The following is a 22,672-nucleotide window of genomic DNA, read 5'->3' as shown; positions in this document are numbered from 1 at the left end:
AGTTGGTAGAAAAAGTGTTATTGACCTGCTATAAATAGATTCTGGGGGGAAAATGGGGAAAAAAATGGAAAACTATATTTTACATATTTTTTTGAATAAATCAATTGAAATAATAAAACTATTGTAGCATGGTGATTTCGGTTGATACATGGTTTTATCGACCTAGATTAGAAATATTGACCACGGACTGTGTCCTCTGTATATATTGCTTACCTAGGTCGATAAAACCATGTATCAACCGAAATCACCATGCTACAAAAGTTTTATTATTTCAATTGATTTATTCATAAAAATATGTAAAATATAGTGTTCCATTTTTTTCCCCATTTTCCCCCCTGAATCTATTTATAGCAGGTCAATAACACTTTTTCTACCAACTTTTTTACTAAAATTCCAAAATCTATTTAAAGCAGGTCAATAATATACAATTATGGACTTTTGTGCTAGTGAATATGATGTGATATGAACCTGCTATAAATAGATTCTGGGGGGAAAATAGGGAAAAAAATGGAAAACTATATTTTACATATTTTTTTGAATAAATGAATTGAAATAATAAAACTATTGTAGCATAGTGATTTCGGTCGATACATGGGTTTTTTGACCTAGATTAGCAATATTGACCTCGAACTGTGTCCTCTGTATATATTGCTTACCTAGGTCGATAAAACCATGTATCGCCCTCATCACCATGCTATAATTGCATATTATAAAGTCTGCCATGAATTAGATAATGATTACAATGGATATTATAAAGCCTGCTACTAATCAAAAGGTATTACTGTGGCTATCAAGGTTACGTCAAGCCTCGGGGACTAACAAATACACCAGCAGATGTAACATCAACTGACAATGATATTGATACTTCAGCCGTACCTTCTAACTAATAAAGCCTGCTATAAATTAGGTAATGATTACAATGTATATTATAAAGCCTGCTAATACTCAAAAGGTATTACTGTGGTTATCAAGGTTACGTCAAACCTCGGGGACTAACAAATACCCCAGCAGTTGTAACATCAACTGACAATGATATTGATACTACAGCCGAACCTTCTAACAATAGATCAGGCAGTGGTCCTACCTCTGATAACAAACTGACAATGATATTGATACAATAGTCGTACCTTCTAACAATAGATCAGGCAGTGGTCCTACCTCTGATAACAAACTGACAATGATATTGATACAATAGTCGTACCTTCTAACAATAGATCAGGCAGTGGTCCTTACCTCTGTTAACAAACTGACAATGATATTGATACTTCAGCCGTACCTTCTAACTAATAAAGCCTGCTATAAATTAGATAATGATTACAATGTATATTATAAAGCCTGCTACTACTCAAAAGGTATTACTGTGGCTATCAAGGTTACGTCAAACCTCGGGGACTAACAAATACACCAGCAGTTGTAACATCAACTGACAATGATATTGATACTACAGTCGTACCTTCTAACAATAGATCAGACAGTGGTTCGACCTCTGTTAACAAACTGTCAATGATATTTATACTACAGTCGTCCCTTCTAACAATAGATCAGGCAGTGGTCCTTACCTCTGTTAACAAATTGACAATGATATTGATACTACAGTCGTACCTTCTAACAATAGATCAGACAGTGGTTCGACCTCTGTTAACAAACTGTCAATGATATTTATACTACAGTCGTGCCTTCTAACAATAGATCAGGCAGTGGACCTTACCTCTGTTAACAAACTGACAATGTTATTGATACTACAGTCGTACCTTCTTCAAAAGGTATTACTGTGGCTATCAAGGTTACGTCAACCCTCGGGGACTAACAAATACACCAGCAGATGTAACATCAACTGACAATGATATTGATACTACACCCGTACCTTCTAACAATAGATCAGGCAGTGGTCCTACCTCTGTTAACAAACTGTCAATGATATTTATACTACAGTCGTACCTTCTAACAATAGATCAGGCAGTGGTCCTACATCTGTTAACAAACTGTCAATGGTATTGATACTACAGTCGTACCTTCTAACAATAGATCAGGCAGGGGTCCTACCTCTGTTAACAAACTGACAATGATATTGATACTTCAGTCGTACCTTCTAACAATAGATCAGGCAGTGGTCCTACCTCCGTTAACAAACTGACAATGATATTGATACTACAGCCGTACCTTCTAACAATAGATCAGGCAGTGGTCCTACATCTGTTAACAAACTGTCAATGGTATTGATACTACAATCGTACCTTCTAACAATAGATCAGGCAGTGGTCCTTACCTCTGTTAACAAACTGACAATGATATTGATACTTCAGTCGTACCTTCTAACAATAGATCAGGCAGTGGTCCTACATCTGTTAACAAACTGTCAATGGTATTGATACTACAATCGTACCTTCTAACAATAGATCAGGCAGTGGTCCTACATCTGTTAACAAACTGTCAATGGTATTGATACTACAGTCGTACCTTCTAACAATAGATCAGGCAGGGGTCCTACCTCTGTTAACAAACTGACAATGATATTTATTCTACAGTCGTACCTTCTAACAATAGATCAGGCAGTGGTCCTTCCTCTGTTAACAAACTGTCAATGGTATTGATACTACAATCGTACCTTCTAACAATAGATCAGGCAGTGGTCCTACATCTGTTAACAAACTGTCAATGGTATTGATACTACAATCGTACCTTCTAATAATAGATCAGGCAGTGGTCCTACCTCTGTTAACAGACTGACAATGATATTGATACTATAGTCGTACCTTCTAACAATAGATCAGGCAGTGGTCCTTCCTCTGTTAACAAACTGTCAATGGTATTGATACTACAGTCGTACCTTCTAACAATAGATCAGGCAGTGGTCCTACCTCTGTTAACAGACTGACAATGATATTGATACTATAGTCGTACCTTCTAACAATAGATCAGGCAGTGGTCCTTCCTCTGTTAACAAACTGTCAATGGTATTGATACTACAATCGTACCTTCTAACAATAGATCAGGCAGTGGTCCTTTCCTCTGTTAACAAACTGACAATGATATTGATACTATAGTCGTACCTTCTAACAATAGATCAGGCAGTGGTCCTACCTCTGTTAACAAACTGACAATGATATTGATACTATAGTCGTACCTTCTAACAATAGATCAGGCAGTGGTCCTTACCTCTGTTAACAAACTGACATTGATATTTATTCTACAGTCGTACCTTCTAACAATAGGTCAGGCAGTGGTCCTACCTCTGTTTACAAACTGACAATGATATTGATAATACAGTCATACCTTCTAACAATAGATCAGGCAGGGGTCCTACCTCTGTTAACAAACTTACAATGGTATTGATACTACAGTCGTACCTTCTAACAATAGGTCAGGCAGTGGTCCTACCTCTGATAACAAACTGACATTGATATTTATTCTACAGTCGTACCTTCTAACAATAGATCAGGCAGTGGTCCTACCTCTGATAACAAACTGACACTACGAGCTGCTGAAGGAGGCTGTGATGTTTCGATATAGACATGTTCTTCACAGAGTCAGTGATTGATCACTAAGCAAGATAATTGGATCTGTGAGTTTCATGGATGGTTTGAGAGGAGTTCCTCTACCCAGACATTCTCATTTCCTAAGACAATCAGCCATGAGTCCTTGTGACAGATTGGCTACGGCATTGTAACCTGCTGCCGTAGTGCTCAGTGTCATATGAAGCTCATTCTCTATTGATACATTCCTCGGATAATTTGTGTTTGTGTTATATTCTCATATGGAATATTTCAATCTTAATCCTGAAAGGACACCAGAATAATGTAAGTTTGTTTCCTGATTAACATCTAAATATAAAAGTATTTATTTAATTGGTACAAGGCGTAGCTTTGTAGAGGGCTGTACTGTGTATAATGTTATTGGAGGCAGGAGACATATCCCTAGTATTTCTATGAAAGTACCATCAGATAACAAGTCAGAGCTATCACCATAGGAATATCAACCATGGTAACCATAGCAATCTACTGTAAGGCAGCACTTGGACCCAGCAGATGAAAAGGTTTATCAGTAAAGGTTTTTCATCCATCTGCGAAATTGTCAATATTTTTATGCAGTTTCTCTTATCCAAGAAATGAAATATTGTAATAAATTTGACATGCCAAAATCTAACTTTCACAATTTGTGTGTATTCAATATTGAATTCAGTATGTAAATTCAATATTGTGTGTTCCCCAGTGCCATTTACTTTGTACCACTGACCTTTTGTCAAGATGCAGTTCTGTAAAGGAAGCTGGGATCGTTCTGTTGCTGTTTGTACAAATGTCTGGCTCTAACTGTAACTAGAATGTTAAGTATGATATATCTTGATTTTGATTGTTTCTTTTCTGATAGTGGCTAGCATTAAACAGTGAAGAATTATAAGAAGATGTGGCTAGCATTAAACAGTGAAGATTATAATAGGATGTAGTGGCTATCATTAACAGTGAAGATTATAATAGGATGTAGGGGATAGCATTAACAGTGGGGATTATAATAAGATGTAGTGGAGAGCATTAACAGTGATGATTATAATAGGATGTAGTGGCTAGCATTAATCAGTGAAGATTATAATAGGATGTAGTGGCTAGCATTAACATTGAAGATTATAATAGGATGTAGTGGCTAGCATTAACATTGAAGATTATAATAGGATGTAGTGGCTAGCATTAATCAGTGAAGATTATAATAGGATGTAGTGGCTATCATTAACAGTGAAGATTATAATAGGATGTAGTGGATAGCATTAACGGTGGGGATTATAATAAGATGTAGTGGAGAGCATTAACAATCGGGATTATAATAGGATGTAGTGGATAGCATTAACAGTGGGGATTATAATAAGATGTAGTGGAGAGCATTAACAGTGATGATTATAATAGGATGTAGTGGCTAGCATTAATCAGTGAAGATTATAATAGGATGTAGTGGCTATCATTAACAGTGAAGATTATAATAGGATGTAGGGGATAGCATTAACAGTGGGGATTATAATAAGATGTAGTGGAGAGCATTAACAGTGATGATTATAATAGGATGTAGTGGCTAGCATTAACAGTGCAGATTATAAAAGGATGTAGTGGCTAGCATTAACAGTGAATATTATAATAGGATGTAGTGGCTAGCATTAACAGCGAAGATTATAATAGGATGTAGTGGCTAGCATTAAGCAGTGAAGATTATAATAGGATGTAGTGGCTAGCATTAACAGCGAAGATTATAATAGGATGTAGTGGCTAGCATTAACATTGAAGATTATAATAGGATGTAGTGGCTAGCATTAAGCAGTGAAGATTATAATGGGATGTAGTGGCTAGCATTAACAGTGAAGATTATAATAAGATGTAGTGGAGATCATTAACAATGGGGATTATAATAGGATGTAGTGGATAGCATAAACAGTGGGGATTATAATAGGATGTAGTGGCTAGCATTAACAGTGAAGATTATAATAAGATGTAGTGGAGAGCATTAACAATGGGGATTATAATAGGATGTAGTGGATAGCATTAACAGTGGGGATTATAATAAGATGTAGTGGAGAGCATTAACAGTGAAGATTATAATAGGATGTAGTGGCTAGCATTAACAGTGAAGATTATAATAGGATGTAAGTAACTATCGAACCTCAGATACCTCTGACACTGTTAGTCCTAATAAAATACTACCGTATACCTGACAGTGATAGCGCTGATGGCATGGTTACAGGACAATGTTACTCTTAATGAAATGCTATATACCTCGTAATTAGCACCTCTCTTACTAGCTTCACTGTATCCAAATCAAGACTACCCAAAACGGGACGCTTGTGGGAAAACGGCCCAAGAAATGTTCATTCAATACAACGAAGTACTTGGATGTATACAGTTTTCATCTGATAATACCTTTATGACAATTAAACTGTATTAAGCTTTAATGGCTGATGATTATCTTCACATGGAAAATTTAAAGGTAAGAACAATGACCTTAACAAAACTTTCCTGATTTACGTGCCGTGCGATGCTATTTATTTGAATATCATTTTCAAAAGTCTACTTTATCAAAACTAATGCTAGTTTGGAGAAGAAATATAATCAGAACCCTCGTTGACTCTAGAATATATCAATTATTTAATATTTTCTGGCGATATTGATCGTTTATCCCCAAATATTCACCAAAATACCAGAAGTGTCCCCATTCAGGGTACAGTCATGACGGCTCAAGATGCCTACGTAACTCTGATGGTATTTTGCATTCTTTTCATAGAACCACATGCCCGAAATATTAAATTGGGATAGAAATGAAAAGTGGACAGTACTATTTATGAAAAAAGAACAATCATTTTTGGAATTGAAAGTATGGTATAAAGAACATTGATATTTATCTAAAAAGTGTCCCAATTTGGGTACAGTGACGTTAGATCTGGCGATCATGGCTGATCCTCCTGTGAAGCTGATGAAACATTTAATTTAAAAACCTCCAGCCACACTGGAATGTTCAAATCTTTTTCAGTGATAAGATGATGATAACAAGGGTAACAGTTGCACATTTGTTTTTCATAGCTCCCCCCCCCCCTGCGCACACACACACTTTAGACAAGTTTTTAAACTCCCTGGGTGCTAACTACAGCAAATATGGTACTGCAGTATACCTGACAGTCTAAATCCTAATGGAATACTGCAGCTTACATGACAAATCAAAATAAACTAACGTTATTCCTACATAAAGACCCTAGAAACCTTAGTGAGGGCTAACATCCCGTTATATATACTTTCAGGTGGCTGTGATCCTAATTTACGTCCCCACAACCTGCTGCTATGTTCCCCAGTATGCAACCAGGATAACGCCTATTGCAATGACACAAATTACTGTGCTTGTAAAGACGGATATATTGCTTACTACAAGGGGGAGTCACTCTTTGGATGTTTCATGGACAACCAGACAATGGTAGGAGGTCAATCCTCTGATGACAAACCAGGTGAGTTTAATCTAAATAGAGCAAAATTAACATAAATATTGATAAATATATAACTCCTGGCTATTCTTCTGTTGTAAGTACTATCCTACAAACAACTCTGTTAACAGCACAAGTTGCTATACTCTGAATCACTGATGACTTGTGAATGTTTACATTGGTGATTGTTTATAGCTTATTGCCTAGAACTTTAATTAACATGATAAATAAAAACAGCTACACTAGTCTTGTTATATTTGTCAGATGTTCATCTGTCTTTTATCTTTGTGTCTCATGTTTATCTGTGTCGCATGTTTATCTGTGTATCATGTTTATCTGTGTGACACAAAAACACATTCTAATAACATCACACTCAGATAACAGATGTTTATCTGTGTGTGATGGTTATCTGTGTGTGATATTGATCTCTGTTTTATGTTTATCTCTGTGTGATGTTTATCTTTGTCCGATGTTTATCTGTATGTGATGTTTCTCTGTGTGATGTTTATCTCTGTCTGATGTTTATCTGTATGTGGTGTTTATCTGTGTCTGTCATTTATCTTTGATATTTATTTATATCTTATGTTATCTGTGTGTGATGTTTATCTGTGTGTGATGTTTATCTGTGTGTGATATTGATCTCTGTTTGATGTTTATCTCTGTGTGATGTTTATCTTTGTCTGATGTTTATCTGTATGTGATGTTTATCTGTGTCTGTCATTTATCTTTGATATTTATTTATATCTTATGTTATCCCTGTGTGACGTTTATCTCTGTCTGATGTTTATCTCTGTCTGATGTTTATCTGTATGTGATGTTTCTCTGTGTGATGTTTATCTCTGTCTGATGTTTATCTGTATGTGATGTTTATCTGTATGTGATGTTTATCTGTATGTGATGTTTATCTCTGTGTGATGTTTATCTGTTTGTGATGTTTATCTGTGTCTGTCATTTATCTGATATTTATTTATATCTTATGTTATCTCTGTGTGATGTTCATCTCTGTGTGATGTTTAACTCTGTGTGATGTTTATCTGAATGTGATGTTTATCTGTGTCCATCATTTATCTTTGATATTTAATTATATCTTATGTTATCTCTGTGTGAAGTTCATCTCTGTGTGATGTTTACCTCTGTGTGATGTTTATCTGAATGTGATGTTTATCTGTGTCCGTCATTTATCTTTGATATTTATTTATATCTTATGTTATCTCTGTGTGAAGTTTATCTTTGTCTAATGTTTATCTTTGTCTGATGTTTATCTCTGTGTGATGTTTATCTGTGTCTGTCATTTATCTTTGATATTTATTCATATCTTATGTTATCTCTGTGTGATGTTTATCTCTGTGTGATGCTTATCTCTGTGTGATGTTTATCTTTGTCTGATGTTTATCTGTATGTGATGTTTATCTGTGTCTGTCATTTATCTTTGACATTTATTTATATCTTATGTTATCCCTGTGTGACGTTTATCTCTGTGTGATGATTATCTCTGTCTGATGTTTATCTGTATGTGATGTTTCTCTGTGTCTGTCATTTATCTTTGATATTTATTTATATCTTATGTTATCCCTGTGTGACGTTTATCTCTGTGTGATGTTTATCTCTGTCTGATGTTTATCTGTATGTGATGTTTCTCTGTGTCTGTCATTTATCTTTGATATTTATTTATATCTTATGTTATCTCTGTGTGATGTTCATCTCTGTGTGATGTTTAACTCTGTGTGATGTTTATCTGAATATGATGTTTATCTGTGTCCATCATTTATCTTTGATATTTATTTATATCTTATGTTATCTCTGTGTGAAGTTTATCTTTGTCTAATGTTTATCTTTGTCTGATGTTTATCTCTGTGTGATGTTTATCTGTGTCTGTCATTTATCTTTGATATTTATTCATATCTTATGTTATCTTTATGTGATGTTTATCTCTGTGTGATCTTTATCTCTGTGTGATGTTTATCTTTGTCTGTCATTTATCTTTGATATTTATTTATATCTTATGTTATCTCTGTGTGATGTTTATCTCTGTGTGATGTTCATCTCTGTGTGATGCTTATCTCTGTGTGATGTTTATCTTTGTCTGATGTTTATCTCTGTGTGATGTTTATCTCTGTGTGATGTTTATCTTTGTCTGATGTTTATCTTTGTCTGATGTTTGTATATGGTGTTCATCTGTGTTGGATGTTTATATTTTTAGTTTAGATTAGAAATCAAATATATTTAGATTTTGTTGCTGTCAGCTGCTTATTAGAAACAATGTTTTGCAGGTTTCCTCCTAATGTATTAGTGCTTCAACTGCTTTTAACTGCTTGTGAAAAACTAAGAGTAAAATCACTTCATAGTCCAAATACAATGTTATTCTATAAACTTCCTAAACTAAAATATTCCATGTGACTCTTTTTTTATTTACAAAAACTAGATTCACCACACTTGTTCATGGCTAGTTATTAATGCAGAGTTGAATATATACCCAGACAAATGTCTGTTCCTTAAGTACATTATGCAGTTTTGTTTGAAAAATGGTGAGTTATTGTACTCTAGAGGGAGGCCTCATTGGGATGCCTCGTTCAATCAAGCAACAAATCATACTATTTCTAATTCAGCTGTGGTCAGACATCCGTAGAATTGATTCCATTGGTTCCATGTCTAGATGATAACCTAAGGAAATCTGGTTGAATCTTTGCTAGCCTAAAGTCTGATGAAAATGGTTGATTTTATGCTAATCTAGGTGAAAGCTTTACTGGCCTGAAAGGTCTAACACAGAATTTACAAGGCTCAAAGGCTCGGCCTTTAAAGTAGTGGTAGTATTTGGTTGATGCTGTCTGCTATGACTTGATTTTACGCCTTATTAGAGTAATAGAATTAACATTGTTCTTTCAGAAGCACCAGGCTTTTCTTTTAACCAGAGTTTATAGTTTTGTTATCTTTTCCGTTCTTTATGTCATCTTTTAACAACTATGAGCTAGATTTCTCACTTTATATTGATAATGTGGGGCACATACTTGGTGTCTTGTTTACTTTGTATTGATAATGTGGGGCTCATACTTGGTGTCTTGTTTACTTTGTATTGATAATGTGGGGCTCATACTTGGTGTCTTGTTTACTTTGTATTGATAATGTGGGGCTCATACTTGGTGTCTTGTTTACTTTGTATTGATAATGTGGGGCTCATACTTGGTGTCTTGTTTACTTTGTATTGATAATGTGGGGCTCATACTTGGTGTCTTGTTTACTTTGTATTGATAATGTGGGGCTCATACTTGGTGTCTTGTTTACTTTGTATTGATAATGTGGGGCTCATACTTGGTGTCTTGTTTACTTTGTATTGATAATGTGGGGCTCATACTTGGTGTCTTGTTTACTTTGTATTGATAATGTGGGGCTCATACTTGGTGTCTTGTTTACTTTGTATTGATAATGTGGGGCTCATACTTGGTGTCTTGTTTACTTTGTATTGATAATGTGGGGCTCATACTTGGTGTCTTGTTTACTTTGTATTGATAATGTGGGGCTCATACTTGGTGTCTTGTTTACTTTGTATTGATAATGTGGGGCTCATACTTGGTGTCTTGTTTACTTTGTATTGATAATGTGGGGCTCATACTTGGTGTCTTGTTTACTTTGTATTGATAATGTGGGGCTCATACTTGGTGTCTTGTTCACTTCTCTGGTTTGGTTTGTCTTTGAATCGTTTCGGCTCAATAGAAATGTTTTGTTGCTATATTACCTATTATCATAAACATTTTGTTGATTTACCTCTGTATTTTAATCATTATCATTGTTCTGTTGGTTATATAATTCTCTCTTATTATTATCAATTGCTTGAAGTTTTTATATATCTCACTCTTATTAGTTATTTTATCAATTATTAACATTTTGTTGGTTTTATTTGTCTTAAGTTATCAATATTTAGTTGTAAATTTGCACTTATACATCAAACAATAAGATATTTTAATCAATTTAATGAGTACTGCATCAGTTTCGGTCAACTGGGTAAATATTAAGAGAGTATATATATATCAACACTTTATGTCTGTTGGGAGTAATTTTGTAGAGTTTGTGTACAAATGTATTAAGTCCATATATCAATACCTATATATCTTAAGAGAGTAAATGGTATACAGATCTAGAGTTGCATATATCTATAAAACAAAAATATACAGGATCATGAATCAATATCTGTGTGTCTATAAAATGAAATATACAGATTTCATGAATAAATATATATAAGTCTATAAAGTAACAATATACAGCTTTCTTTAATCAATATCTATCTTTAAAATACCAAAATACAAATTTCATAAATTAATATCTATATGTCTATTAAATAAAGATATACAGATTTCTTGATCAATATCTCTCTGTCTATAGAATAAAAAACATACAAATTTGATTTGTATAAAGATGTCGTATATTAACATCTTCATATTTAAAGTTCGTAAATTTCATGTATAGACATATCCATCTATACAGAGTATATCCCATCTTTATCATCTGCCATCTGTCACATCCTCTGATATTCTTACAAAAAAGACACATTTTAGCATTTAATTTAAATAGGAGATTTAATTTTTCAGTTATGTATTTAAATAACCAATCTTTAACTTCCATGGGTGATACAGTATTCTATATAGAGTTTTAAATATTTTTAAATCAGTTAAGAAAAAGGAAGAAGGTAAGAATTACACAAATGTTTTATTTATTTATTTATTTATTTGTTTTCCTGTTTTCATACTCACAAAGCTGTACTGACAGAAACATTTCAATGTATTCAAGATAAATCATGATTGGAAACAATCTTGTTCAAAAATGATGATTTTAATTTTAATAAATTTATGTATTTACCAGCTTCACACAGCTATATTTCTCTGTGTAATATAGTGTATGTGGTGCATACTTTGTGTTAAAAACACAATTATGTAACTCAAAACTGAATTACATAATCTTATACTTCATAATCAAGATCTGATCAAATATTGTATATTACTCCTATATATGACTTTGAAATATTTCTGTTGTACGGCAGACTATTTTAATATGGAAATGAAAAGTAAAAATCCATCTTTTTTGTATTTGTTTTTCATTAACAAATGGTATAACTTATTTTTGTTCTTGAGTTAGGAAGAAAGGTTGAAAATTACCATAGGATGATAATTAGTTAGTATTTCCAACTTAAACATGTAAATGTTGCTACTATATGTTATTGATGGCATACATCAATCCTTTAGAATGTGATTAACTAGAACTGAACTTGAAAGATATTCTTAGAATGGGTTAAAGTTGCATGATAATCTGTGTTAAAAAATAACAAAATTACTTAATGAAAAACAATAAACAGAAAGTGTCACAGAGTTCCAATATTGTATCATTGAAATTAGACTTTTTGATTATCTTTTACTCAGACCTGAAACAGTAATACCTTAAGTAAACTTTAGATCTCGGATCTCTATTCAAAATATGGTTTGTGGAGAACAAGAAGGAGTTAAATATTAGGAAAAATTGCGAGTGAAAATTGATCTTAATTGGAATGAAGTCTTTACAAAAATTATTATTCATAAAATGTATTTGCCACCTTATTAATTTAACACTATTTTATGTTTAATTTAAATTAAGTGATAAACACATTTTATCATCAAACAGCAATAATGTAATTGCACTATCTATATAATGAATGTAATACTGAAGAAGAAAGGACAGTACCTTTCTACACATAAATATACTGGCTAATTTGTACAACATGGTGCACATTCCTTTCCAACATGGGTGCCAAATATGTATTTTGATAACTCATGTACTAATAAAAAATGCAAGTCATATAAGACCCACCAGTCATCATGTGTGAATTGAGAAACATAACTGTCTTTTGTTAACTACACACAAAAGATATTTTTAAGATCCTACAAGCATTATGCCCCCTTGATTATTTAGTTTTGTCCCAATTTCCCTATTAACACTTAATTAAACTGTTATTAATAATTTTGTGTTGACACCAACATTTGAAATGTCTAAACTTTAATGTTTGTGACTTTCTTTATTAACTGTTAAAGGGTTACATGTAACTTAACAACAACCTTGACATTGAGGTGAACCAATGGAGATAAGGCTATTCCTATAGTCAGTATATATAAAGTATACACAGTGTATTATATATTGTATAGTATTACATAGAATAATTCTTACAAATGTAACATAAAGGTGAGAATAAAACCCTTTCAGTTTTGCAGCATTGATGACAGGCTGCCAGACTTTCGGATGTTTTTAAAGTTTATTTGAACCACTGCTATAGATGTACTGTTGCTTTAATTGATTAAAAAATGGTTGAGCATTTTCCTCTGTCAAATGTATTTGGACTGTAAAAGGTTATATATTTACATTTGCATGGCATTGTCACTATATAGCCTCTTTGAAAGCTGTGTCGTTGATGGGACTTTAATTACCATGCCGCACGAGACACAATTCTTAGCGTATTAATTACAACACTGACCGGAACTACACTATCCAATGTAAATAAACATGACGGCTGCTGAAATATCGCTGGGCATTGTGAGATTTGATAATGTCATTGTAAATTTATGTGCAAAATAAAAAATAAAATAAAAAACACTTTTATTACAACGAAAACAAGACCAAGGTCTGCAATATCGTACAAAATGCACATCGGTTGAAATCACCAATGCCGGCAATGGAAACAATTTTAACGCTCATGCAATTTATCAGAAATATCGTCTGTTACACTGCACTGATCAACAGGGGTTCGTTATAAATGTCTGAAATACACATATTCTATAGACCTACTGACACATATGTTACAGACCTACTGATATGAGTCACAGAACACACAAACATTCGTCATTTCAGACATTTGTAACGAACCTGTGCTCCGTCGCAAGATCACTCACTTCAAACGCTATCAGTTTCACGCGTCTCGGATCCACGGTTCCTCAGTTTCAGACGACATGTCAAATAACGATGCTGTTATAGAATCTACCGACTGTTGTCGGGTTCCCATACAATCAACAAATACATTCACGCCTGGATTCTTCACAAAATGAGCAAGGAGAAAAGTTCAAATTAACTTCCAAAAATAACTCCCTCGTGGAGGTCAAGGTCCCATTCACGGTGTTCACTGTATTTATCCATGCGTGAAATTTGTTCCGGGGGAAAATCGAAACAATTTCAAATCTAACTTTCAGCTCAGATTTCTATTGAAAAACTGGAATCACCTTATAGACATATCATACGCAATTGTATTGATACTGAATTGTGGAATAAATTTGAAGTGTTTGTTAAGTCTATGTCTGTCTATTCTTCTACTTTGATATTAACAATGTTCAAATGAGTTGGGTTTGTCATCGGCTAAAGCACTAATGTGTGGAAGTCCTCCATGCTGTCAGCGTCTATATATTCGTTCATGTCCACTTTTCCTCTTTGCTTGTGACATATTAATTGTCAGCTAGTCCGTTAATGATTTTGTAGTCCAAAATATTACTGCTGAAAATCTTTACTTGGAATTCTAGTTCTCATTCTCACTCTGAACACATTTTGGTGTTCTGATTTTTAAAAACAAATCACCGATTGTTTATTTTGAGCTGAAAGGATGTATATCAATTTATATTTTTGTGAGTTAATATGTTATTATCTTTTATTGCAAGCATCTCCCATTAATCTTACATTAAAAAGACTTTTTGAAAAGTAAAATAACATGCTTTACATGTTTCCTCTCTACAGAAGGACAACTAAATATCTGGACTTATGCTGTCATCGCTGTGGGCACAATATTTGTGATATTTGTCACAGTTGCCCTCTACAACATGAGGTAAGTGATGATTTCTCATATTTTATTAATATTTTTTCATATTTTTATTTATTTAATATTTTTTTGGCATTTCTGCATTTACTTACAATGTAGATTTTATATTAGCTTAATGTCTGACCTATGCTTGTTTTATGCAATACAATGTATATATATATATATATATCTTTTTTCTTTGATTGCTAATTCCTTATTTATTTCTAGAATTGTTTTGTAAAATATTGATTATTATCACCCTTGTCTGTCTGTAAATACATGTATTAATAATTATCTCCTTTGTCTGTCTGTAAATACATGTATGAATAATTATCTCCCTTGTCTGTCTGTAAATACATGAATTAATAATTATCTCCCTTGTCTATCTGTAAATACATGTATTAATAATTATCTCCCTTGTCTGTCTGTAAATACATGCATTAATAATTATCTCCCTTGTCTGTTTTTGAATATCACCTATTGTCTCCCTTGCCTGGTTGTTATATGTTATCATATTTCTTTTCTATATCTTCTTTACTTCTGTATAAATATCTTTTTTCGCTTCAAATTCAGTTTTAGGATTGATTTAGATATATGAAAGGATAATTGATCTAAGCTTAATAGTTAAATTGTTTAAATGACTTATCTAATAAAAATGTTATCATGAAGGGATATTTTCTCATTTGCCATACCTTACAGATAATATTAAAATAAAACTGATTTAACTGAACAAAACATCATGCAGCAATCACTAATGCTATGTTGGCCAACTGTACATGAACTGATATTGCCCAGGTGATTGTTAACTATGACTAGCACAATAATATAGCTAGTTTATACTTACAGTGCTAACTCATTTTCTATAAGGAAAAGTAAGGAATGTAAGAAATTAGAATATATTAAAAGAAATCTGCCAAAGAGGTAAAGATGATTTTCCAATGAAGATGTTAACTTGTGTTTTATAAACCATTAAATAAAAAGTTCCTGTGTTGACATATAGTTATCTCCCTTTTAGTTCAGTGTAGTGCGATAAAGATAGACATGATAACATTGCAGCATCGTAACAGCTATAGTGATATAATTAGTGTTGTAAATTTGGTCTCATGAAATAGTTGTAGTATAATTTATAGGTAGGGACATAGCTGTAGTAAAGTAGGCTTGTCACTTAGTTGTGGTATTATGACATATTGGCTCCACATACAGATATAGTCCTTTATATTGTCTCAAATGTGTCCTTCTCCCTGTAAATAATTTATAGATGGCTGAACCTCTTATTGCTTAGCTAGTCAGCGCTTTCTAAGTTTTACATAATTAATTATCAATTTCCATTAAAACCAGTAATTCAACCACATTTAAGGCAGTTTATAACAGATTTATTCATTTACCGAATTAAAAAATGAATTGATTTATCAAATATATATTTAAACATTTTGTTATGCAGATCATTTTTAAGAAAAGTAATACACAATCACCAACTCATATTTTTTCCACTGTATTACTTTAATAGGATTCCTGCCTTGCTATGCTCTTTTAGAACAGACTTTTTAATGAGTTTTTAAATAAAACATCCAGAGTTATTGGTTTCCCTATTAACATTTCATTATAAAGCATTAAATCTGTATTCTTCATATTTAAATTAAATCTACGTAAAATCTTTCTAATAAAGGTTAAAGTTGGAAATATGTAGTTTTGTTTCCCGATCTACGTTAAGATCTCTTTATTATAATAAGAAAAGTTGAACATGTTTTTAGATTTGAAGGTGGTATTAGATTGTAGAAGACTGCTGAACAGTTCATTAAGGGGTATCTTGGCTATTAACACACACCTTTCTCCTCTCTGTACATCTTCTTAGAGGTATGGGCTGCTCATTGTAGAAGTTGATATAATTCAATTTACAAATATTCAGATAAAGCAAAATGGTAGTAAATAGGACCATATCATGGTTAGTTATCAAGATTTAAATAACCGTTCTGATATTTGTAATAGACAGTTAAAATACAAGTTTGCAAAGTTTAACTTAATTGATGTGAAAAAAAGAATTAGGAGGTTAGATACTATCGTAGCATCGATCACATTTAGTTTGCAGTAGAATTGCAGTAGTTATTAGTATGCTTCAATACTTTATTTTATGCATTTCCTTAAATTATACATATATGTGAAATATTACCTATGTTTTATCTTGAATGTGTTTATTATTTCGTATTGGGTATATTGTAGATATACTCTCAGTAATTATACTTTTGTTGTTCAATTTTGTTTAGTTTGGTCAGTATATGTGCTGTATACATCATTAGGTGACCCTGCTACCCTGACTATATATTTAGATATGACCCCTGACATATAGTCCAGTATCATTTTAGCCTATTCGTGGTAGTTTTGTGATATATACATTTTTGCCATATCGCTCTGCATTACTGCTTCTGCTTTATAATGGTCACAAATTTCAATTTCAAAATATAATAATATACACAAAATGTTTTTAAAATATTCTGACCCTTTTTGGAAAAATAACCAAAACTGATATGAATTAATTACAATTTCAAAATATTCGAATATAATGGTATGCCATTCAAGTTCAAGATATATAGTTAACAACATACGTAATTATCAGTACTGGTGCGTATGAACTGATCAACCGATCTGTTGATTTTGTTTAGGCTGCAGTTTTGTGTTTATGGCATTAAACCTGATCAATTGAATATACTAATGATTGTCAAATACTTTTTGAATTAATACAGACAGCGTAGAATCAGGTGAGGTAATTGGTTGTCACAGATGTATACAGTACACCATTCTGCTTCATTTTTTGTGTTTTTAATGTTTGTGGTCTATTTCTCTCTCTGCTTCTTTCTGTACAGTGATTTCTTGCACTACGGCCCTCGCCCCCGGAATCAAGGCAGTCTAGACAGACTAGACAGTGCCAGTAATACCGGCTCGACTTCCCGAAACAACCCGGATGGGCTCACAACTCCAGATAACTGCAGTGTTTGTAAATCAATCCCTTCTCCAATAGACACCTTGCCAAACGATCGAATGATGGAGACAAAGTGCAACATGAGTGTAGGTTCATATGTTCAGGCCAAAGATAACCACGGGGAATGCAATAGCCTGTCGCAAATACTGACCCACGTTTGTCCCTGCACTTCCGCTTCCTCCAACACCCCTTCTGACAAAGATTTGCATGATTGTAAAAATGAGACCATCGTCAAAATGCCGATAGTCCTTCCTGAGCATGTTGGCATGTCCACAGATAATAACTGCATGCAAGCTTCTCCGTGTGAAATGTCGTCTGCATCTACCATATCACCTCGATCTGTCCATCAATTTCCCATCAGGTCAGACTCGGAACAGTCGGATGGCATGCACAGTTTCTTTCCAAAATGTCATAGTTATCCGTATCGTGGAAGGACAAATTCAGATTCTGCCTTGTCTACGTCAGTGACGACTGCATCTGTGACAGGGACGTCTGTGTCGTCATATCCTATGGGCAAAGCCGCAGAAAATAATGATGCCTCAGCGAACGTTCCGGATACTGTTTCGATACCTTCAAATGACGACCTTACAAAGCCATTTACATCCTCGTCGTTGAAATCGTTGATGGAGACTAGTGAATTTCCACCTAAAAATATCACTATGGAAAGTCTAAATGTACTTGTTGAAGATTTTACAAGGAAGATAGACTCCTTATCTAGAGATGAGAGGCCTTATGATATGCTTTTGTACTCAATCCCGGATAGAAGACAAGGTTGTAGTTTTGACCAAAGCACGACTGTATCTACCTCTCCGTCTGACGTTGAGTCGGACACGGAAAACGATCCCCTGCTGTCGGATCCGTCTCCAGACCAACCGTCCAAAGTGTATCCATCCCTAGAATCAGAGGCTGTCCCTCTGCTACATAATGACAACAATAATAACGATAACTCGGTCAAGAATGATATACCACTAGCGGATTGTAGCAGTATCTATAGCAACAAAAGTTCAATTGACTATTCAACCAACGAAACTGAGTCGGACAGCGGAAGTGATAGACTGTACATGTGTAAATCACGTGATCGTGGTGCACCGAGACGATTGACAACAATATGGAACGGCGGTGCACGAAAGGAGCCTGATGACTTTCAGCAGCCACATCAAAATCAACCAAAAGGTGAAAGTGAATCTCCAAAAGTGGAGGTAGTTCGACCTGGTCGGCCGAAGTTGAAGCGCCAGACAAAACTACAACATCCATTAGAAGCTGCTCAAGTCGATTCAGGAGTAATCGCAGACACTTGCTCGGCATCCAGTGCTAATCCTAGCATTAGAGAGGATTCCTCCCCTGTGCTCAAAGACAAGCCACGGAAGGCTAAGAAATTGCATAAATTACAGAAAAGGAATTCCGACACGCGTAGCAGAGGTAGTTCCTCACCGTCATCTCGCAGGAGTAGGTCTCTGCCACGAGCCGTAGCGGACAATCACGTCAGTAAAGACGGAAACAAGACCACCAGTTCTAACGATATGTCCGATGCCCCTGGTAGTGAGCGCACATGGAAAGAAACTATTTTATAAGAATTTGTTTAGGGAAAATGCAAATCGCTATTGTGACAAGTTTCCTCCAAAAACACTCTCATTACCTGTAACCATTTCAACATTAATTGTTATGACCCAAGAGAAATAAATTGAACGTATTTTTAATAATATATATTTGATATTACATCCCTTTCATATATCCGTTTTATCTTTTTAATAATGTTTTTGATGTCTTCAGTCATGGTTGTCGGAATGAGAGAGTTTGCTAGATCCCAATTAAGTATCCCGTGTTCATAATTGAATGTTGGCATGCGTATTTTTGTGTTATCTGTTGTATGCCATGTTTGTTTTTAAGTTGTTCGTAGCTTCTTTATTTGAAAACTTTCTATTCATAAAAGTAATGCCTAAAGTAATGTTAAAGAGTTATTTTTAATTGAAAATTGAAACTTAATTTCATACACATTTCTTTTCTGCTTTGGCTCGTTGAAACAATACCCCGTAGTATATATATATTGTTAGGTAATCTGTTGTATAATGTGACTTAGAGTTATGAAAGATACATTGTTATTTTTCAAAGTAATTATATATCTTCCGTGAACACACCTCGATAGTTTCCAGCAAGTGCGGTGGTTGGCAGAGAAACTTCGAGATAATTCAAATACTAGCTTCATTTGTTATTGATTTAAGATTGCAATAGGTCAAGAAACTTTTAAGTAAGCATGTTAAATATCATTAATATGATTTGGTATTTGCAATACCTATTTGCTCAACTGGTGTACCTGTTAGACTCATGTACCTGTCAGTAACGTCCCAGTTTTGTTTTCATATCACAATATCTCAACATATGTGTTAATGAATTGATTCCATTGCTCAATTTTTATCATTTTTATGTTGTATATATTTTTATAGGTTGGAGAATTGATGAACAAATTCTAAACAGATTTTTATCACAAGTGTAAAGATCGTCTTATTCCTAGATTTGACCTTGTTAAACTTGAAAATATGCAAGGGTAATACTGTTGTTTAAGATTTTCAATCTTTGTATTTAGATGCTTAATGGATATCCGATGTAATTCTAAACAATAATTAATAGGCGCTAGTGGACATATAAACCTACCATCTGCAAGGTATGTAACTAGTGAATGTTTTTATCACTAAAAGTTTTGATAGGATATAACAATAAAGGCAGTTGTTTATGGTTTATTATTTGAATATTTATGTATTATTAAGTGTAACATAACACGATGTCGAGATAGAATTAGGTTGAAATGTATTGAGTTTCGTTTATGTTATTAGTACTCTTTGATATGAATCCATATTGTCCATCGAAAAAGAAATCTAAAAATAAATGATAAAAGACCTGTCCGTATTGATCATTACTGATTTGATATACATTCAGGAGAATATAGGAATAAAGATGATGATTAGCAAAAACATTTTATTTTTTTTTGAATTTTAGAGAGAAATTAGAATAGAAAGGACGAATAAAGAAGCAGCCTTTTGAAGATCGATGCTCGCTCATATAGTCAATAATGAACTATACATTATAGAATCACGTGCAAGAATATGGGGGATTAACAACTCTATAGTTAGATTCATAGTAACGCCTTTTACAGACAGTAAAACCTGTTTTATCAGACTTGATCAAGAAATATTTTCGCAGTCTCGCGTTTTTTCCAAACAAATCTTCATTGTAATGCTTTAATTTGTTGCATGATTCAATCCCGAGCATGCTGAATAACCATTGCTTCATTTGCCTGCTTCTGATCCTAATAAACAAAAACACTGTATGGTCTCATACTTATGGAATTTTACCGCCTGCTTAAATCATAGATTTGATGCATTTTAAGAATAACACTCATTTAAATAGTTGCTGTGTTACTTTTGGCATCAATTATTCTTGAAATGAATATCCATGCGTCCTGTTTTTAGATGTACGGTATCTGATCAGGTTTGGAGGACATAATCGATACTGAGAAATTGCGTTGTTTTATTCAACAGGTTTCCGTAATTTAAATCTACAGCCTCTGTAGTTTCAGGTATTATTCGATGGTCGTGTTGTAAATATAACTGGCTTTGTCAGTATCAATCTGAAATCGGTTTAGTGGGATTAAATTCACTCTATTGTCACGCTATGATTTTGCAATGGCGTTACAGCTATAATCAGTTGTGCAGTGATCCCTCTTAGTCGCGCTACAGATGTGCTATATTTTTGTTAGTGGAGATTGATTTACGTAAATCATCGTGCATATCAAGATTTGTGTAATTATTGCTCTCAAAACGTTATATATGTATGTATATGTTAATGTCAAGTTACCTATGTTCACATCTTGTAAACATCAAACATATTTTATGTTAGAAACGTAATATTAAGTGACGTCCTACTTACATCTCACTTATTGTGTGGCGGCGTTATAAAGTGGTACCCAATGCTGTTTTAAACCAGTTCAGCTGCTTTTAAAAGCCGTTAGATTCACGGTTTGATGTTCTGAAAACAATAATGAGCAACACAATATTTTACTTTCGGAAGACATAACTTGAGTTTTATCTGATGTAAATGTTTGTTGATGAAAATATATTTAGTTTTAAATATATATCGTTGTTGCTAATGAACGTTTAACCAAGCACACCTTGGCCATGGTAAAAGCTGAGGTTGTGTAAAAAAGCTGAGGATATGTAATCATCACTCCGTATTGTATGTAAATAGTCATTGTTTTCGAAATCATTTTGATATTCCTGTTTATTTCATACAGTGAAGTAGATATGTATGTTTTGTTTCATCATATTATTCTCCCCATACGTAGGTCATGTGATTTGTAAGTACATCTATCAGTATTACTTGGTACTTTGTCAACAGAATGCTACATTGTACGTGCTGTAAGAGGACTCTTAATGAACAAAAAATGGCCGGTACATTTCCGTTGACAATTGAACGTATTTGTTGCAAGTAGAAAAAGACTTGCAAGTCTTGTCAGGTGGTTGTGTTGGAACTGTAACACGAACAATTCGTTTAAAAATAAATAACATTGATTCAATTATCTTTTCCTCTTTGTTGTCAAAGGGTTTGTTTTACTAGAATGAACAGGTTAAATGGTATCCACATGACGGTTATTTTACTAGAATGAACAGGTTAAAGGGTATCTACATGACGGTTGTTTTCCTAGAATCAACAGGTTAAAGGGTATCTACATGACGGTTGTTTCACTAGAATCAACAGGTTAAATGGTATCTACATGACGGTTGTTTTACTAGAATGAGCAGGTAAAAGGGTATCCTCATGACGGTTGTTTTACTAGAATCAACAAGTTAAATGGTATCCCCATGACGTTTGTTTTACTAGAATGAACAGGTTAACTGGTATGTACATGACGGTTGTTTTACTAGAATTAACAGGTTAAATGGTATCCACATGACGGCTGTTTTACTAGAAT

General features: G+C 33.7%; 1 protein-coding gene across 12 annotated transcripts in view; it reads left to right on the top strand.

The window, feature by feature from the left end:
• The window catches only part of LOC110451825 (thrombospondin type-1 domain-containing protein 7A-like), a 328,653-nt gene that overhangs the window by 293,564 nt on the left and 12,417 nt on the right, over positions 1–22,672 (top strand). For 9 of the 12 annotated variants that reach the window (XM_021500087.1, XM_021500035.1, XM_021500081.1 and 6 more), the window contains 4 exons: positions 6,767–6,967; positions 11,604–11,621; positions 14,675–14,762; positions 17,594–22,277. In XM_021500087.1, the coding sequence (XP_021355762.1) occupies positions 6,767–6,967; positions 11,604–11,621; positions 14,675–14,762; positions 17,594–19,280 (1,994 nt within the window). In that variant the 3' untranslated portion in view covers positions 19,281–22,277. Of the gene's footprint in view, positions 1–6,766; positions 6,968–11,603; positions 11,622–14,674; positions 14,763–17,593; positions 22,278–22,672 lie in introns of those variants that run through there. The other 3 variants (XM_021500108.1, XM_021500117.1, XM_021500099.1) reach the window with 3 other exon arrangements.

This window comes from Mizuhopecten yessoensis, unplaced genomic scaffold (assembly GCF_002113885.1).
Source record: "Mizuhopecten yessoensis strain PY_sf001 unplaced genomic scaffold, ASM211388v2 scaffold673, whole genome shotgun sequence".
In the NCBI taxonomy this organism is placed as follows: domain Eukaryota; kingdom Metazoa; phylum Mollusca; class Bivalvia; order Pectinida; family Pectinidae; genus Mizuhopecten; species Mizuhopecten yessoensis.
The sequence above is the reverse complement of the archived record's forward strand: the minus strand, read 5'-3'. Positions and strand labels throughout refer to the sequence as shown.